The following is a 19,431-nucleotide window of genomic DNA, read 5'->3' as shown; positions in this document are numbered from 1 at the left end:
TCCTCGTACCACCTACGGAACTGTTTAACCCGAGAGGTGGAAAATTTGTCCTTCATAGCAGTAATATGAAACCGTGTTGCAAATCAGCTTCTAACGTCAACGTATTGCCTACAACGCAGTCAAACCATCTCTGAACATTAGCCTGGGTGAGGTACAGTGTCAAAACCTAAAAGGACCCGTAGCGGGCAAACGGTGCACCTGTGACATTTACGTTATATAGAAGAAGTGTTTCTTTCAGTTTAATAACTCAACAAGTTTTTTTGCACCTGTATATTCTGTCTCAGGCCTGATACTGAGTGTGTGGGACATAATTACACACAGTTTCTCATTCTTCGGTTACAGGAAGTCAAAGTGAATCAGAAGAATCCCGTCAGAGAGAATGAAGAGTTCATCGTATCCTGTATCGCCCAGGGCTCCTCGCACATGACCTTCACCTGGTTCAAGGATGGTGTATTTGTTAACCACAGCAAGTCCATCAGGTAAGTTAATCATATAGTCTCCAAAACATACTAAATTCATGACCTTAGTATAGCATCAATTTAATTTTGTTTCGGAATGACATAATTTTCTTTGGAGATAAAATAAATACGACAAAAGAAGTAGAATAAAGATAACAAACGTCGGAAAATAACCGCACAAGGAGAAAAGCAGGAGTACTGGATTGTGCAAAATAGTGGGAAGTTAGGTTACTGGGGCAGGAAGATAAAACTGGAGATTACTTTGAACAAAGTGAATGAAGAAACTTTTTTTAGTCATTGTGCTGCATTCGAGTTTGTAGCTTCAAATAGGGTATTATATAAAAAAGATAATCGAATGGTAATATTGTGTCAGTGATAGATACTAACTCTCATAATGAACGAAAGTTGTAAATAGTTACAGGTTCTGAAGAACAGTGCCCCATTAAAACAAAAATACTTTGTTTCTGAGCATTCAAATAGAAGATGTTATCTCTATAAAAAAGCAGAAACAATTCGTACCTAACTGGCTTACTTCCACTTTATCACAGTTGTGAAATATGTTTGTAGTACATATCTGACGGGAGGAAACAGACAATATTACATTTTGTTCCGCTGACAATTATTGGCGTGAAACGGCTTTTTTCAGTATCATACAGTATAAGGCATTTTTCTGGTCCTACTCAACTGCGTTATTATTATTTAGTTGCGTGCTGTTCAACGTTTACGTGTATTTAATTGAAACATCTCGATAATCTTCAATCTGGGTTGTGCATTTCAGGACACATGCTCTCACAATTTTCGCTAGTACAATGAGAGATGTTGTAGTTGGCTCAAACAGTGATGCATTTCGAGCTGAAATTAACCAAAGAAGTTGGTCCAGATTTGTCCATGGTAAGTCCCTCCCGACAGTTCTCGATCAAAAGGGTTCATAAATCCAAATAATTAGTTTTTAAATACTTATATGTAGAAGATTCTCCGCAAGCAGAAACGTTGTGAGACTAGTCTGGAGATTCCCTGGCAACAATATCATCTTGCCTCTAAAGCACTGTAAGTCGATTTTATAGTGCATTACGAAAGGAAACGGCAGCTTTAATCAGCGCATGTAAGGCGTGCAAACAAGAGAGAAGAGGGGTCATCCACTAGATGGAAATGAAGAAAGCTGTGTAAAAAAATTCATCGTGAATCTAGATTAAAAGAGTATTTGGAATATCTAGAAAATTCAACAAAAAATGCAGCAAATGATATAATTGGTTTCTCACAGCATGAAACTGAGCGAGGTGGAGCAACTATTAGCACAGTGTGCTCAAATTCTGAAGGACGACCGTTCAAATCCCTGTCCGGCCGTCCGGATTCTTCCTAAACGTTTCGAGTAAATGCCTTACTTTGAAAGGGCGCAGCCGGTTTCCTTGACACAGACCGAGCTTGTGCTCAGTCTGTAATGACCTCGATGTTGATGGAACGTTAAACCCTGATGTTCCTCCCTTCCTTCACAAAATGAACCCACGAAACCATGAGTAAATGATCACACAATAGCATTAACATAATGATCACACAATAGCATTAACAGAACAATGAAGGAAGTGCGAAGTAAAACATTAATCATAATGCAACATGTGAAATACCTTAATTGACAGAGACGCAAAAAACTAAAGGAGAATGTCTGGAAGCCATATGTGACAAAATTGGTCATAACTACGAGAAATGAAACGTAGAAAAGTAACACAATCAGATGAATAAGCATTTTGGAAAACTAAAACAACACAGAAATTCTGTCCGCTGCAAGGAGGGAACGGTTCTTAAATAAATGAGGATGTAGCTAACAAACGGAAACAGCATGTTGATGAGTTTTATTATGAGCCAGGACAATTAAGTGAAACAGAAGAAGAAAAAGTAAAAAACATGGAAATTTGTCCAGAAGTTACAAAAGAAAAATTCTAAAGAACGTTAATTGACCTAAAAGAAGGGTTTAGCGGTACTGGTAATATCCCAAGTGAAATGCTTAATCATTAGACCCAGAAGCAAACCACATTAACGTGACCACCTCCTATGTTCGACATCAAAGTCCAGTAAGACTTACAGGCAGGTGGCATCAATAGCATTGGAGGGTATATAAAGCGTGTTGGGGAACGTGGGAAATAGTACGGTCGTTCTCATAATGCCGAAACGGAGCGATTTATCTGACGTCCTAAAGGGAATTATCATTGACCTTCGCGCCAAGAGTAGAAGCATCCCTGAAACGGTTACGGATACAGGGTACTTACAAAGGGTGGAAAAATGGAAATTTTTTACGACTTTATTAAATTGTATACTCCATCCTGATAACATTGATATATACATTATAGGATTTCAAATGAAAAATGGTCTATATATAACAAATTTTAGAGTTACGGTCATGTATGCCACCACGCCCCCTTCATTTCTGTTGCAGAAACCAGTACCATTTCGAAAAGAACTGTGAACTTTCTGTTTCCAGCGATTATACGTATGATACATTGTATATGCTGGTAACAGTGCAGGTTTCTAGTGCCTGTAAATGATTATCCTTGCTAGTATTTACTTTTGTTACGCTGAAGAAGTTTTTTCACGTGTTACTGAATGTTTGTTGCCCAAGTGCTACATATATTTGTGGAAGTACATATCGTTTAGTGTGCAATAAATACGAACTATGCCACACAGCAAGAAATTCAATAAAAGGATATTCCGTGGTAACCATTTCCAAACAATGAAAGCCACACTGTTGAAAGTAGCCTATGTATCAGTTCTTCAGGAAGAATCTCCCACATAGCACGTCTCCTGGTGATTCAAATTTTTATGTTAACAATGATGCTGTTTGTAGTGGATTTGTTGCTGTTGATGTGGGCATCTGATCTTTTTCAATAAAGGAAATGGCGAAGTGTAAACAATGTGATGGTGAAGGCTGTCTGTAAGTAACTGAACAACAAAGCGGCAGGAAGGGTTTAGCGTCAGAATTAATTCTGTGTAGATCCTGCAATAAATAGACCTCGAAAATAATTTCGAACATTGTCCATAATTCATATGATGTGAATTTGAAGTTAGTGTATGCCATGCGTGCAACAGGAAAAGTAAAAAAGGCTGCTCAAACGTTTTGTGGTTTGATGGACTTTCCTCCTCGTCCCAGTAGGTTCAGAAAGTACTTACAAATACTTTTAGGAGCCTTGACGGTTGTGTCTAAAGCATCTATTAAATGTGCAGTAGAAGAAACTGTAAATATTTGTGGAACCAGGGACATTGTTGTTGCACTTGATGGGACATGGCAATGTCAAGGACATCGTTCCTTGAATGGTGTTGTAAGTGCTACTTCTCTGGAGAATGGAAAAGTTGCTGATGTTGAGTGCTTATGTAAGTACTGCCACACCTGCCATGGTGACACTGAAGGACATATTGAACATCAGTGTTCTAAGAATTATGATGGTTAAAGTGGAGGTATGGAGTGTGATGGAGCTCTAAAAATATTTCAGAGGTCGGTGCCCATTTATAACGTTAGATATACGAAGTACCTAGGCGATGGGGACTCTAAGGCTTTCAATAAAATTAATAAGTTCAATGTTTATGGTGATACCTTGGTAACAAAGCTGGAGTGTTGTGGACATGTGCAAAAGAGGATGGGTGCTAGACTGAGGAAGCTAAGAAGAGAAATGAAAGGAAAGTTGCTATCTGATGAAAAATCTCTGTCTGACCGAGGCTGATTGACAGAAGCTGAAATAGACCTCCTTCAGAGTTATTATGGACTGTCCATTAGACAAACTGCACCTCTGAATGATGTTACAGCAATGAGAAAAGCTGTATCGGCCACCTACTTTCATAAGATGTCCACAGATGACCACCCTGTTCACGGACTTCGCCGTATAGGAGCAGATTCTTGGTGTGGTTACCAAAAAGCAAACGAAAGTGGTCAAATATAGGCTCATAAGCATTCTCTTCCTGAGCCTGTTATGAATGAAATAAAACCAATTTTTAGAGACTTGAGTGATCCTGTTTTGCTTAGTAAATGTCTTCATGGGGGCACTCAGAATACAAATGAAAGTTTCAAACATTTCATATAGGAAAGGTTACCCAAGAATATCTTTGTAGGACTAAATACATTAAAATTTGGTGTACTAGATTTAGTGCACTCCGACTTCAGGCCACAAGTGGCCCATCGGGACCTTCCGACCGCCGTGTCATCCTCAGATGAAGATGCGGATAGGAGGGGCGTGTGGTCAGCACACCGCACTCCCGGCCGTTGTGATAGTTTTCTTTGACCGGAGCCGCTACTATTTAGTCGAGTACTTCTCAGTTGGCATCACGAGGCTGAGTGCACCCCGAAAAATGGCAACAGCGCATGGCAGCCTGGATGATCACCCATCCAAGTGCCGGTCACGCCCGACGGCGCTTAACTTCGGTGATCTCACGGGAACCGGTGTATCCACGTATTAGATGCAGTGGTATGTTTCAATGATGGAGTGATAGGAATGTTGGAAGTCCTGAGAAATTAGGTATAAAATGTGGCTCTAATATGGAAGATCAACTGCTTGCGTGTGACAGTCAATGGGTGCATGAAGCTGAAAGATTTGCACTTCAAGTTACCAAAGAAGCAAGAAGTGCTTAAGGAATGCCAAGAGGAAGCTCAAAGATGAAAAAGTACTGCAGGATGAAGACTGTGCTTCAGGAATGTTCTGAGCCACAATTTAATTGGACTCATATCTTCAGTCACAATTTCCCACAAGTTGTATTTTTCAGAATTCAGGCACAAATATTTCCTAAGGTTTATAAAGCATTGCTGTATTTTTTTTCTGTAACTTGCAATAGTCCATACTTATGTGGTAGCTTTATTGCATAATCAACTAAATTATAGAAAAAATAACATCTTTACTAGCAAAAATATTATAAAAATTAAAATGTAAGATTTGATATTTTTTATCCTTGTAATATACATAATAGGTGGAATTAAATAGTTCTAATAACTCAGTCATCATGTCATGCATGTCTGGTAAAAAATTGGTCTCCTTCAAATGTATAACATTGGATTAAATGGTACCTCAATTTGAGGAAGCATTTTGGAAAAAACTGCATCATTTTTTTGTAATTTTTTTGATAATCCTAAGCAGGTTCAAAAATATTCAAAATACTTCTAATTTGCTTAGAAAGTGTGCTGCATTACCTGATATCAACAAAAAATCTGTAAAACATATAAACAGTGCCTGAAAGAAATAGGTGTTGATTTTTACATAATATTGAGCCAGAAAAGTACCCTGTAGCCTTAAGTTTGTAAACTGCTCACGTGCTACCGTGATTAAAGTATACAGTGCATGGCAAAATGGCGCTATCCAAAACCGGCGCTGAGAAAACTTTGGTGCAAATGGTTCAAATGGCTCTGAGCACTATGGGACTTAACTGCTGCGGTCATCAGTCCCATAGAACTTAGAACTACTTAAACGTAACTAACCTAAGGACATCACACACATCCATGCCTGAGGCAGGATTCGAACCTGCGCCCATAGCAGCCGCACGATTCCAGACTGTAGCTCCTTGAACCGCACGGCCGCTCCGGCCGGCAAACTTTGGTGCACCATGGGCCATAGACGACAGGGCTGAACGACAGCTGCGAGGATGTGAACGGGAGAAAAGACATGTAACTGTTGAGCAACAGACTGCCCAGACAAACCAAGGAGCTACCAACGGTCACTCTTCAACGACCATTCAGTGAACGTTGCTGCGTACTGGGCCTCCGCTGCAGGCACCTGGTTGGTGCACCCATACTGACTACTGTCCATAGGCGACGAAGGTTGGAATTTGCACGCCAGTATCGCAACTGGACGTCCGCTGAGTGGCGACATGTGGCCTTTTCAGATGGCCGTTGGCGTTTATGGCGTGAAATGTCTGCAAGCAAACACACTACCAAATTCGTCGGAAGGGTCCAGGCCAGAGGCGTTCCCTGGGTGATCTCGTTAATGGAAGGCACTATTGGATCAATGGAGACCACGTCGACCCCTACATGCAACCTGTTTTTCCTCGGCACGATGGCATTTACCAGCAGGATAACGCAACGTGTCGCAGCTCGCAGCGTACGTGCGTGGTTCAAAGAGCATCAGGATGAGATTACCGTTCCCCTCTGGCCACTAAACTACCCTGATTTAAACCCAGTCGAGAATCTCTGGTACCATCACGATCTGGCTGTTCACGCCATGTATCCTCAACAGAGAAACCTAATGCAGCTGGCCACGGCAGTAAAGTTGGCATGTTTCTACACCCTTGTCGGTACCTTCCAGGATCTCATTGACTCTCTTCCTTCACAATGATCCCAAAGAAGAACAAAACATATACATTTGAAGATCATAGGACTTTGAGTATTCTAACTCACACTTCGAAAATATTAGCAAGAATGATACACAGGCACAATTAGAATAAAATTGAATACAATTTATCTGAAGTCCAGTTTGACTTACGAGAGGACAAAGGCACAAGAGGACACATCCTATGTCTTCCCAGCGTAATTGAAGAAAGCCTTAGGGCCAGCATCAGGAACGCTTTCGACTCTGTTAACCTGAACAAACTAATGGAAATTTTAAAAATGATTAAACTAGACTATAATGACAAAAGAATAGGTAAAGAACTATACAAAGATGTGTAGCAAAATGGAAATAAAGACAACTAATAAACAAGAAATCTAGAATCCTTAAGGCGTTAGACAAGGATGCAATCTGTCCCCATCCCTGTTCAGTGTCCACGTAGAACATGCAATAAAAGAATCGAAAGAATAGTATAGAGATGTCAGAATAAATGGAGAAAGAATACAGATTCTTTGTTCGAAGGACAACATAGCTCTGAATGCTCCCGAGAAAAGATTTTTTTAAATATCTTAGGATTTATGTATTAAGTACTAAGGGGCGAGTACAAAATGGAAATTAAAAAATGTGAATATATTCTTGCGCTCTGATGAATCAAAAGAAGTAAACATTGAAATTAGAACAAATAAAGTAAAACAAACCAGATCATACAAGTATTAAGAAAATAAGAAAACCGAGGAGAGATGAAACAAAGATGACACAAGACAAAGAAATAGATAAGATAAAGTAATATTCATAAAATAAAGGAACCTCTTTTATATATATAAATACTGAAGTGAGGAAAAAGGTGATTTGGACCTGCATTAGAAGCATAGCACATTATGTCTGATAAACATGGACAGTAAACAAAAATGAAATGAAATCTCTTGAAGCATTTGTGATACGGTTCATGAGACACCTGTTAAAGATAAACTGAACAGATAAAACTAGCAATCAAGAATTCCTGCAAGGAATTGACGAAGACATTCATTTAGGAGACTAACAAATTGAAGAAGGCATGAGTGAATTGACCATATAATACGAGACAACCAGTTCCTTATAAATTTCGCAGAAGAAACATCACAAGGAAAGATATCCCGAGGAAGACCACGACTGGTCTTTTGCAAAAGATATATATAATGCAGGAGTCTCTAATTATGCAGAAATGATGGAATTAGCTTCTAATAGATTAGGGAGAAAAGTATCCAACCAATGGAAAGACTCCAGAATGAAGGTAGGAGATGAGGTACTGACGGAAGTAAAGCTGTTACGTCGGGTCGTGAGTCATGCGTGGATACCTCAATGGGGGAGCACTTTCCCGCGAAAGGAAAAGGTCCAAGTTTCGAGCCCGGTCCCGCACACAGTTTTGATCAACAACTGAAAATTTAACAGATTTCTGAAAAAAATCTTTCCTGATTATATCAACTTTCAAGTAGAGAATTTAGAAACTAAATTCTAAAAAATAGTTTCAGGACTGGTATCGACTTCGATCTGAAGGACAAGCTAATGGAGACTGCTGCATGGCCCAAAAATTTGTTGTAGTAAGTCGTTTTTTATTCCGTTGAGGAACCAATGTCCCATTAAAATGGACTCTGAAATTAAAAATCAGGGCCACGAATTATCATACAGAAATGGTACTAACTAGTGCTGACATTTATGTGCCTTTAGCTATACCAAGTGTTAACGTGCAGTGGTTAAGAAGACAAGTGGATCATTCTTTTTAGAAGAAGCGAAACCAGATGTTTTACTAGTATATACCTGTGAGCACCGGTTGACTGAAGGAGAAGATGACTGTTACCGATCTATTGAATATCTTTATATCGTAAATGCATGGTATAGAAATACTACAGCTCATGGTAGTTTGTACTACTATGCAAATAAAAATCTTAGGGTAAAGGAAACCGATTCAAAAAAACTTTTGTGCAGACGTGGATCTTGAACTGGTTGGAATAGTGTTAACAAAATATTGATCTCATAGTTATCTCCGTGTACACTTCTTCAGATGGTAACTTTCTACATCTATATCTACATCTACATGATTGCTCTGTAGTTCACAATTAAGTGCCTGGCTGAGGGTTCGTCGAACACTTTTACGCTACTTCTCTACCAATCGACTCTCGAACAGCGAGCGCGGAGAAGGAACACTTAAATCTTTCCGTGCGAGCTCTGATTCATCTTATTTTATTATGATGACCATTTCTCTCTGTGCAGATGGCCGTCAACAAAATATTTTCACACTCTGAGAAGAAAGTTGGTGATTAAAATTTCATTAGAAGGTCCTGCCGCAACGAATGTTTGTTTAACGACTGCCACCCCAAATCGTTCGTCATACTCGTGGCACACTCTCTTTCCTGTTTCGACATAATACAAAACGAGCTGCCCTTCTTTGAACTTTCCGATATCCTCCATCAATCCTATCTGATGCGGATCCCACACAGCTCAGCAATTCTCCAGAAAAGGGTGGATAGCGTGGTATAAGCAGTTTCTTTAGTAGACCTGTTACATTTTCTAAGAGTTCTGCCAATAAATCGCGGTCTTTGGTTTGCCACGCGGGACTAGCCTAGCGGTCTAGGGCGCTGCAGTCATGGACTGTGCGGCTGGTCCCGGCGAAGGTTCGAGTCCTCCCTCGGGCATGGGTGTGTGTGTTTGTCCTTAGGATAAATTAGGTTAAGTAGTGTGTAAGCTTAGGGACTGATGACCTTAACAGTTAAGTCCCATAAGATTTCACACATATTTGAACTTTTTTTTGTCTTTGGTTTGATTTTTCCACAACATTATCCTTGTGATCGTTACAACTTAAGTTGTTCGTAATTGTAATCCCTAGGAATTTAAATGATTGGATGACTTCACATTTTTCGTGATTTAGAGTGAACTGTCACTTTTTTCACCATATAGATATTTTGTCTAAATCATTTTGCAATTCGTTTTGATCATCTGATGACGTAACATAATGGTAAATGATAGCGTCACCTGCAAAGAATCTAAAAGGACTGCCCAGATTGTCTCCTAAATCGTTCGTGTGGATCAGGAATAACAGAGGGCCTATAATACTTCCTTGGGAAACGTCAGGTATTACTTCTGTCTTACTCGCTGACCTCCCCTCAGTTATTACGAACTGTGACCTTTCTGACAGGAAATCACTAATCCAGTCACACAACTGCGACAGTAGTCCATATGCGCGCAATTTAATTAGAAGTCGCTTGTGCTAAAAATAAGGAATCAATTTGCCGCCCCCTGACGGTAGCACTCATTACTTCGTGAGAATAAAGAGTTAGTTATGTTTCACAAGAATGATTTCTAAATCCGTCTTGACTGTATGTAAGTAAGTCGTTTTTTCCGAGGTAATTCATAATTTTCGAGCACAGTATATGTTTCAAAATCCTGCAGCAAATCGACGTTACTGGACATGGATCTATAACACAACGGCTTACTCGTGTTTCGTTTCTTGGATATTGGTGTGACTTGTGCAACTTTACAGTTTTCGGGTACGGATCTTTCTACAAGAGTGCGGATATGTATCATCGCTAAGTATGAAGCTATTGTATCAGCATACTTTGAAAGGAACCTGACTGGCACTGTGCGAGAAGCCTTGCCTTTCTTAAGTGTTTTAAGCTTTTTTCGCTATAGCGAGGATATCTACTCGTAAGTTAGTCATGATGGCAGTCGTTCTTGATTCGAATGCTGTAGTATTTACTTCGCCTTTTTTGCGAAGGAATTTCGGAAAACTGTTTAGTAACCCTGCTTTAGTGCCGCTGTCATCAATAACATCATCATTGTTATCGCGCAGTGAAGGTATGGATTGCGACTTGCCACTACATTACATGCGACCAGAATCTCTTTGAATTTTCTGCCAGATTTCGAGGAAGTGTATCATTGTGAAAACTATTAAAAGCATCTGGCATTGAAGTCCGCACTAAATTTCCAACTCCTGTAAAGCTTCGCCAATCTTGAGGATTTTGCGTTCTTTTAAATTTGGCACGCTTTTTTCATTGCTTCTGTAGTAGTGTTCTGGCCTGTTTTGTGCACCTTGGGGGGGGGGGGGGGTCAGTACCATCTCTTATTAATTTATTTATTTGGTATATATCTGTCAACTGCCGTCGATGCTGTTTCTTTGAATTCAAATAATACCTCGGCTATGTTTACATAATCATAGTGGAAGGAGTATAGAGTGTCTGTTAGGAAGATGTAGAGCGAATTTATATCTACTTTTTTCAATAGATCTATTTTGCTTTTATTTTTGGTGAGTTTGGATGTTACGGTATTCAGACTAGCTGCAACAACCTTGAGGTCACTAATCCCTGTGTCTGTCATGATGCTTCTTTTGTGGCCAAGATTACTTTTTGATAAGAGATCAAGTATGTCTTCGCAACAATTTACGCTTCTAGTGAGCTCCTGAACTACTTGTTGACATTAATGTCCTGAGAAGGCACTCAGTACGATTTCGGACGATGTGTCATGCCTAATACCGACGTTAAACATCCATTTTCACCAACATATAAAGCGTAGATTGAATTCACGATCAAATATAATTACATGAGTGGGGTACCTATTTAAAATCACACTCAAGTTTTCTTTGAAATGTTCCGTAACAACATCATCTGATTCTACAAGGTAAAATACTTTTGACAACAAACTTTAACACCAACTATATTTAATCCATCAATTCTGAACATTGTTAGATTCTTTGTAAAAATTTAAGCTGAACTTATATTCGGCTTTAGCCAGCTTTCCGTGCTCATAATGATTTGAGGTTCGGTGCTTTCTGTTAGCGCTCCGAGCTGTGGTTCTTTTCAAGTACAACTACGGCAGATGTGACTTTTCATGCTTTTACGAACAGACGGAAATTTTATCCCCAGCGTCATCTTTCTGGGACTGTGTTATTAAGGAGGCCATACACATCCGCACGGCGGACAATCTTATCAACAGCGATGCAGGTTTTCAACTGAGCGCCGCCTGGAATCCAGCACTGGCTGCCATTAAAACAAAAACAGGGAAAACAAGAACTTCCGTTTCCTCAAGTGACGCAACGCAGACTTTAACCGCAGGAGCGTCCGGCAGCACAGTCATTGCCTATAGCGCACGCGCTTATGGCCTTTCTGCGGCTCCCAGCAAGGGGCACCAGAAGCGCCGCTTTCCTCCAACGATGAGTGTGGTGTCACCACCAGACACCACACTTGCTAGGTGGTAGCCTTTAAATCGGCCGCAGTCCGTAGTATACGTCGGACCCGCGTGTCGCCACTGTCAGTGATTGCAGACCGAGCGCCGCCACACGGCAGGTCTAGAGAGACTTCCTAGCACTCGGCCCAGTTGTACAGCCGACTTTGCTAGCAATGGTTCACTGACAAATTACGCTCTCATTTGCCGAGACGATAGTTAGCATAGCCTTCAGCTACGTCATTTGCTACGACCTAGCAAGGTGCCATTATCATTTGCTATTTATCTTGTGATGCATGTACCGTCAAGAGCTATGTTCACCACTTATGGATTAAAGTTAAGTATTCCAACAGCTACGTACTTTATTTGCTAGACTCAAATCCTTTAACTGTTCCAGACCTCACGCCAGCCTGCGTGAGCTTAAACGCGTGCCTTTCGGCTACCCGTCACAGTGGATTGGCTGTCTTGCCAGTCCACAACAATGAGTGTCTTCCCGTGCACGCGTATTGCCTGCTCCCGTCATGATAAATTCCGACGCCGCCGCGCGATTATCATCAGTCGCGCCTCGCAGCAGTGACAACAGCAGCTACCACCACCTGATGATGTCGAGTAGTTGCATCGAAGAAATATTGTGCGATTTACACAATACGATCCGGCGGCAAACCCGAGAAGCGTATTTACAACTACGGCAGTTTAAAACTACAATATGGATTGCTCCTATGTCTACCCTCTTCCTGTGTACGTCCTGATCTTTTGAAACTAAAGCCCTCCCTGCATCTGAAAACTTTATTGCACGGATGGAGAACTGTTTATCGTACCCTACAAGCCTAAATATAAAATTGCACTGGGTGGCGACTTCAACACATATAGTGATGGTGGAAGTACCTAGAGAGAGAGTCTCTATGAGCTTAATAAACAGCTATCGGCTGTTTGTAGCAAAGCAAGTCTCAACGAGAGATAATGGCTGTCTAGACACGGTTATCATCAATCTCAGTACTTGGTATCATAATATCAGTGTAGATGAACCAGTTATTGCAAATCACAGCACGTTATTAATGGAACTAAGTATAAAGAGCAAGGGTAAATTGCAATCAAACGCATGGCGTTCATATTACACATTCAGTAGAAGGATTGTTGGGGAAGAGAGACAAAATGACCCGAAAACAGGACTGTCTGGTGTAAACTGGCAGCAGAAAAATTGTAGAAATGGGTGCCAGTGACTCATTTGAATGTCAGTTCCAAACCTTGAGGCAGGAATTTGATGACATGTTCACAGCAGTCTCCAATAATGATCTTGAAGAATGCTCTAGGCAAATCATAAGCAACGGAAAAAGCCTGCTAAAGGTACGGTGTGGTATACGAGCACACCTAAGCTATATAAAATGCATTGTCATTAGACACAGGGACTGTATGAAGACAGTTTTATACCTCCCATCTAAAGTCCTGCTTTGTTGTAACTACGTAAGAGCCAAGATAGATTGCAAAAAGGAAATGAGAAACCCAAAAAAGAAATACGATGACAGTTTTATTAAAGAAGCTCATAATCCATCTAAAACAGCTTGGAATCTGGTAAATGAGCACAGGAAGAAGCCTATCTCTGCCTTAAATTCGTCTCGTTCTGGTATATTCAACAATTACTTTGTTAGCTTACTGAAAAATACTGCCGGCCGCAGTGACCGAGCGGTTCTAGCACTTCAGTCTGGAACCGCGTGACCGCTACGGTCGCAGATTCGAATCCTGCCTCGGGCTTGGATGTGTGTGATGTCCTTAGGTTAGTTAGGTTTAAGTAGTTCTAAGATCTAGGGGACTGATGACCTCAGATGTTAAGTCCCATAGTGCTCAGGGCCATTTGAACAATTTTTGAACTGAAAAACACTGTAATTTAAGTTCCAGACTAGGGTTTAGATCCTACGGCTCAAATAAAAGATGTAAACTGTTGCGCTATTAAAAACGGGAATAAAGTGCACCTTAAGGATATTGTAAAAGTAGTGAATGCATACAGTCGTTCAGATAGCGCAGATACATATGGCATGTCCTGCACACTTCCGAAGAAAATTCTTCCTGAGATTGCTCAACCACTGGCCATAATAATCAATAAATATTTATCTTTTACTGTCTTCCCAGAATTCCTGCAACTGGCACGGACCGTACCATTCTACAAAAAAGGTACCCCTTGTGAAGTGTCCAGTTTTATATCTATTTCAATAATCCCAATATTAACAAAAGTTATGGAGTCTGTGATGAAACACCAGATACTAAGATACTTTGCAAACAATTAACATTTCCAGGACAAATAGCATGGTTTCCTCAAAGGAAATTCAACGCCTACAGCACCGCTGGACTTAATTACAAAGCTGAGGCAGAAGTTTGAGGGCAGAGAAATTGTGACGCTCACACTGTGAGACCTCAACAAGGCGTTGGCTGCATCCCGCACAACATATTGCTTTTTAAGCTAAAATGTTATTGTATTGGAGGTGTTCCGGCAACTCTTCAATCATACCTTGAAAACCGAAGACTTGAAACCGCACCCAGTAGTGGAGAATTTTTCAACAATGAGCAAAATGATTGTATTATATGTTATATGAAAAACTGTAAACAACTCATAGGTATGTAGGTAATTTTGACGGAGTCTGTCCAGTCATTATTGGTAAACGATACAGATCTAGTAATAAAGTTATAAATATGTGCCAGGAGGTTTCGAATCGAGAGATTTACGATGTAGATGAAGAATATTTCAAAGTTCATATCACTGAAACACTAATACAAAAGAATTTTATAAGCGTTCACCGGCGAAAGTAATTCTTTCCAGTGCGAGATACTGCCCGAACGAGAAAGTTAAACTAATGTTGGCAAAACTCCATTACAGGCTATGAAACAGGTAATTAGTAAGCGTAAATTAAAGACAGTGGAAGCTAAAGTTCTCTAATAACGTATGTAGCTTCATTGTATGCCTAATAGCGGTGAATCTCTTAGTTTTGTGCACATTCCTTCGTAATGAGGTTTATAACCTAAATCACAGTCGTGACGTCACTCGTGACGCACAGACTGGGTAATGTGGCTTCATTTGCATGTATAAACTGACTGGTTTATACAGTACTATGGTGGGATGGAAACGCACGTGTCATCTTCGTACAGTACATTACAGCCTGGTAGAAAAATGCGACCGAGGGTCATTTAGATAACGTCTACGACTAAGACACATTTAGACAATAAATTGTTGCCAGAACTTTTATTTTGGGAAATATAATAGTAAATTTATTAATTTTTGCCCTTCTTCAGCAGCCTGAGAGAGGAATATGGAGGATATCACTGTTTCTCATCTCTTGTTCAACATATTGTGCAACTACTGTTTCTGTGAATAAAATATAAAAGACAGTTTGCCTCTCTGAGTTGCAGATTGAAGAACATGGGGCTACTTGTCTCTGTGACTGAAACCGATACACATTTGTTGCAGATTATTTAGCGAAAATCACCCGTTATCTCCGAACGGTATAACTCTTGTTACTAAATACAAACGAGTTGTTCATTGAATTGATAGTTATAAAGATACAGGATTTTAGTCACGCGACTCGCAACCAAGAACGGTCTGCCTTTTGATGCAAAGCCAGTTCCCTGTGTCTTTGAGGTGACTTGTTATTGAACATAGAAGCAAAAAAGTCTTCTAAAACCATCCCGAGTGGACACTGCTTTAGTTGTAATGTCTGAATATTTCGTAAATTAGCAGTGTCTTTAAAATATATTCATAACAGGCACTCCTCAATGTTTGATAACAGTATAACAAAATATTTGGCAGTTATATTCTCTTTTAACGTTGCAGTAAATATATTAAACATATTACGAGTTAATCAGCCTACAGCGAAATGGAGATGGTTCAAGTTTCATCATTCACGTGAGGTTGCAGTGTGCTAATGTTACATACCTTACAGTCTAGAACTAGAGTGAATGAACTATGCTTTCACACGTAGACAACTTACCATATCTGTCAATGTTACACAACAACGCCACGTCTATCAAAGTATACATATTGTCAGGCCACGGGAGCTATCAGCGCCTATATATGACTGTGATTAACTCAAACATAAACTGTAACGATAGCTGCTACGTAACGATGTGCATAGACAAAATCTGCAAAGCGAGATATTGTGTTGAAAGAGAAATAAAGTGAAACTTCCTGGCAGATTAAAACTGTGTGCCCGACCGAGACTCGAACTCGGGACCTTTGCCTTTCGCGGGCAAGTGCTCTACCAACTTTTTTTTTTTTCTCGGAACCTTTGCTTTTCGCGGGCAAGTGCTCTACCAACTTTTTTTTTATTTTATAAGTGCTCTACTAATTGTTTTTTAAGAAAACAAATAAAAACCTCTTGTTGGGTATGAAAATAAAAAGACGACGTTCTTCATAAATAACACAATATCCTGTGAAAACGTAAAACATAAAAGGTAGCTATATTTCCGCAACGGCCTTCTTTTGTATTTGTATGTTTTTTGTTAACATAAATGAGTATACAGTCTTCTCACCATCAGCAGCATTTTCTTTTTTTTTTGGGAGCACAAGAGAAAGAAAGTAAATAGGGTGCAGATAGAGAGCTATGTGCGAAAAGGATAAACATGTGTAAGGAGAAAAAAAACTTAGAAGAGGAGGAGAAAAGAGAACTGAAATAAAATAGGAATACTTTCCGCGCCATGCTCCACTTCGCGCGCCAGCAGAACAAAATGCATTCTATCATTGACCATTGAAGGGGAACGTGGGATTGTCCAGCCTTGGCTGGCACGGTTCGTTGAGATTCCAGCTTTGAGGCGAGTTGGTGAAAATGCTCTGTAAATAGTTCGCGAAAGTGGCCCGATAGTGTCGATGCCGGCGAAGGGTGTGGTGATGTACTTGGAGGCGTGTCCAAAAGTCCGCCGGATCGACGATGTCGTCCCGGAAGAGGTAGTTGACAGCCATGCCACTGATCCATGTGATGACGTGCCACTTAGCCGATGGAAAGTAGGTCGTGTCGGGATATATCATCATAGTAGGAGAAACGTGATGTGGTGGTACTCGGAGGTAGAAAGCCACAATCTTCTGTACGAGGCTCCAGACAGCTGCTGCTGGCCGACACTCAAAACGATGTAAATCTGTATCTTCGACATTGCACTTGAGGCACAGGGGTGAGTCCACCAGTGCGATGCGATGCAGTTTCTGTCTTGTAGTATACTTGCCGTTGACAAGAAGGTACCACATAGAGGTGGTGTCTGTGGTATGATATGGTTGGTGGATCGTTTTCCAAACTGTAGGCCATGAAACCTAGGGGTGACGTGTTTCGACGGGGTTGCGGGGTGGAGACTTTCGGAGAAGGCGGTAGATGTCGCGGGTTGTCGTCTTCCTGGTCCTAGGGAGTTCGGTGCATATGTAGCTGTACTCCAAAAAGAAACGGCCGATATGTGACATCGGAGGTGGGATGTGTGCCAAAGACGTCGGTGGGCGGCTCGAAACAGGCGCGAGCTCGGTGGTCAACATTCCAGTAAAACTAGCATTTTGGCTTTTCCATAACCGGAGCATAGTATTGGTGTAAAGTGCCGTTGTCCTGGCTATCACATTAACAAGATCGAGGCCACCATCCCGCTTCGGTAAGGTTAGAGCTTCATACTGGACTTTGAAGATGTGTCCAGAACAAATGAAATAGCCGAATGCCGCCTGTAACCTGGCCGCCATTGTCGCAGTGATGGGCAGAATCTGCGCTATATGGGGTATCCGAGCTGCCAGATGGGTACTGACGAAGGTGACTCTCTGGCACATATTCAGCGGGCGTAGTATGTGATTTTGTATGTTGGCCCGGATGCGTTGCAGCAGCGCCCGAAAATTGATCGCCGAGGTGCGGCGAATGTCACGCGTGTACACCAATCCGAGACAAAGAATGGTGTCCACCAGTTGAAAAGGAACTACGCTGTCTGCGGGAAGGCCGCGGCCGATCTTCATGGCGCATGATTTTGCCACGTTCATAGCGCTCCCTGCCCCTAAACTGTAACGGGTAATCCACTGCATCGCAGCTTGTACGTCAGCCGCTGAACGTACGACGAGGGCCAAGTCGTCCGCGTAAGCTCGGCAGCGGAACATATGATCCCAGAGTGGAATACCTGTCAGACGTCGCCGTAATCCGCAAATGAGTGGTTCCATCGCAATGGCATAAAGTACCGTCGACAAAGGGCAACCCTGCCGTACTGAGCGTTCAATCCGTATAGGTTCTGTAAGTCTGCCGTTGACGAGAAGTCTGGACGTTGCTCCACGAAGGAGCCGCATAATCACTTGCGTGAACGTCGGGGGAATTGCCATTCGGTCCATCACTGCGTCGAGGAATGCATGATTGACGCGATCAAACGCTTGTTTGAAGTCGATGGAGATTAAAGCGCCTGGCAGTCGCGAGTGTGTTACCACAGCGATCACATCTCGATATTCACTGAGGGCCGTCTGTATATTACGATCGCCGCCTAAGGATGTTTGTTCGTGGGAAATAATGTCCCGTAAGACATGTTTGAGTCGCACTGCTAGAAGGCGTGTGAAAATCTTGAAGTCCGAATTGAGTAACGTGATCGGCCGATAACTGTCGAGTCGTGTTCCTCCTGCGGGTTTCGGGACTGGTACAAGTAAGCCTTCCATGAACATTGGTGGCGGGTTCGCCGCGCCGGACAAAAGTTCCCAGTACATGTCCCTCCATCGTGGCATCATCAAATCTTGGAAGGTTCTGTAAAATTCGAGAGGTAAACCATCCGGGCCGGGAGATCGATTCAGAGACCCCTTGGCCACAGCGCCTTGGACGTCGTCGGTGGTCACTTCAGCAGTCAGGAGGGTTGCAGCTGCTGCGTTTAGAGTACCAAGTGTCTCATGGGCAACCTCAGCAATGGCCTCTGCACCGGCAGGTACTTCTTGATAGAAAAGTCTATAGTGCGTTGTGAATGCATCCGCAATGGTAGCTTGCGAAGTCAGCCGTCGTCCATCAGGTAAGTCTAAAGTTGTCATTAAAGCCTGTCGGCGTCGACGAACATTTTGAACAATATGATGCACAGAAGGTTCTTCACCATTAATCCTGTCTTGGCTGCGGGCTCGTACAATGGCTCCCTCTAGACGGCATCTGGTCAAGGATAAAATCTTTGCCTTGATGCGTTGAGCTTCTTTGAGGCGATCCGGGGATGGAGGATGATCCATGAGTCCACGTAGAGCGCTATAGTAGAAATCAGTTGTATGGTGATTCCATCTGGCTTTGGCTCTGCCATAGTGTGTCAATGTGCGTCGGATGGCCGGTTTGGCGCACAGCAACCACCACTGCAGTGTGGTCTCGTAACGCATAATGCGTTGAACACAGGTGTGCCACGTGTCGGTGACCTGCTGTCGACATTCAGGGTCCCGCAGTAGCGCGACATTGAGTTTCCAAGGTCCTGCACTGCGCCATATAGATTGTCGACGTAGGTTCATGGTACAGATATAGATGTCATGATCCGAAAAGGCAGATGGCCAACGT

The 19,431-nt window shown here is 41.7% G+C and overlaps 1 protein-coding gene across 1 annotated transcript in view; it reads left to right on the top strand.

Annotated features, from left to right (window-relative positions):
- Positions 1-333: 333 nt before the first annotated feature.
- The window catches only part of LOC124722331, a gene marked incomplete at its 5' end in the record, with an annotated part of 298,305 nt that continues 279,207 nt past the window's right edge, over positions 334-19,431 (top strand). Inside the window, one exon of the mRNA XM_047247507.1 lies at positions 334-479. Coding sequence (XP_047103463.1) covers positions 334-479 — 146 coding nt within the window. The remainder of the gene's footprint in view (positions 480-19,431) is intronic.

The sequence above is a fragment of the Schistocerca piceifrons genome, chromosome X, assembly GCF_021461385.2.
Source record: "Schistocerca piceifrons isolate TAMUIC-IGC-003096 chromosome X, iqSchPice1.1, whole genome shotgun sequence".
NCBI classification, from domain to species: domain Eukaryota; kingdom Metazoa; phylum Arthropoda; class Insecta; order Orthoptera; family Acrididae; genus Schistocerca; species Schistocerca piceifrons.
Note: the sequence above shows the minus strand (reverse complement) of the source record. Positions and strands in the feature narration are given on the sequence as shown.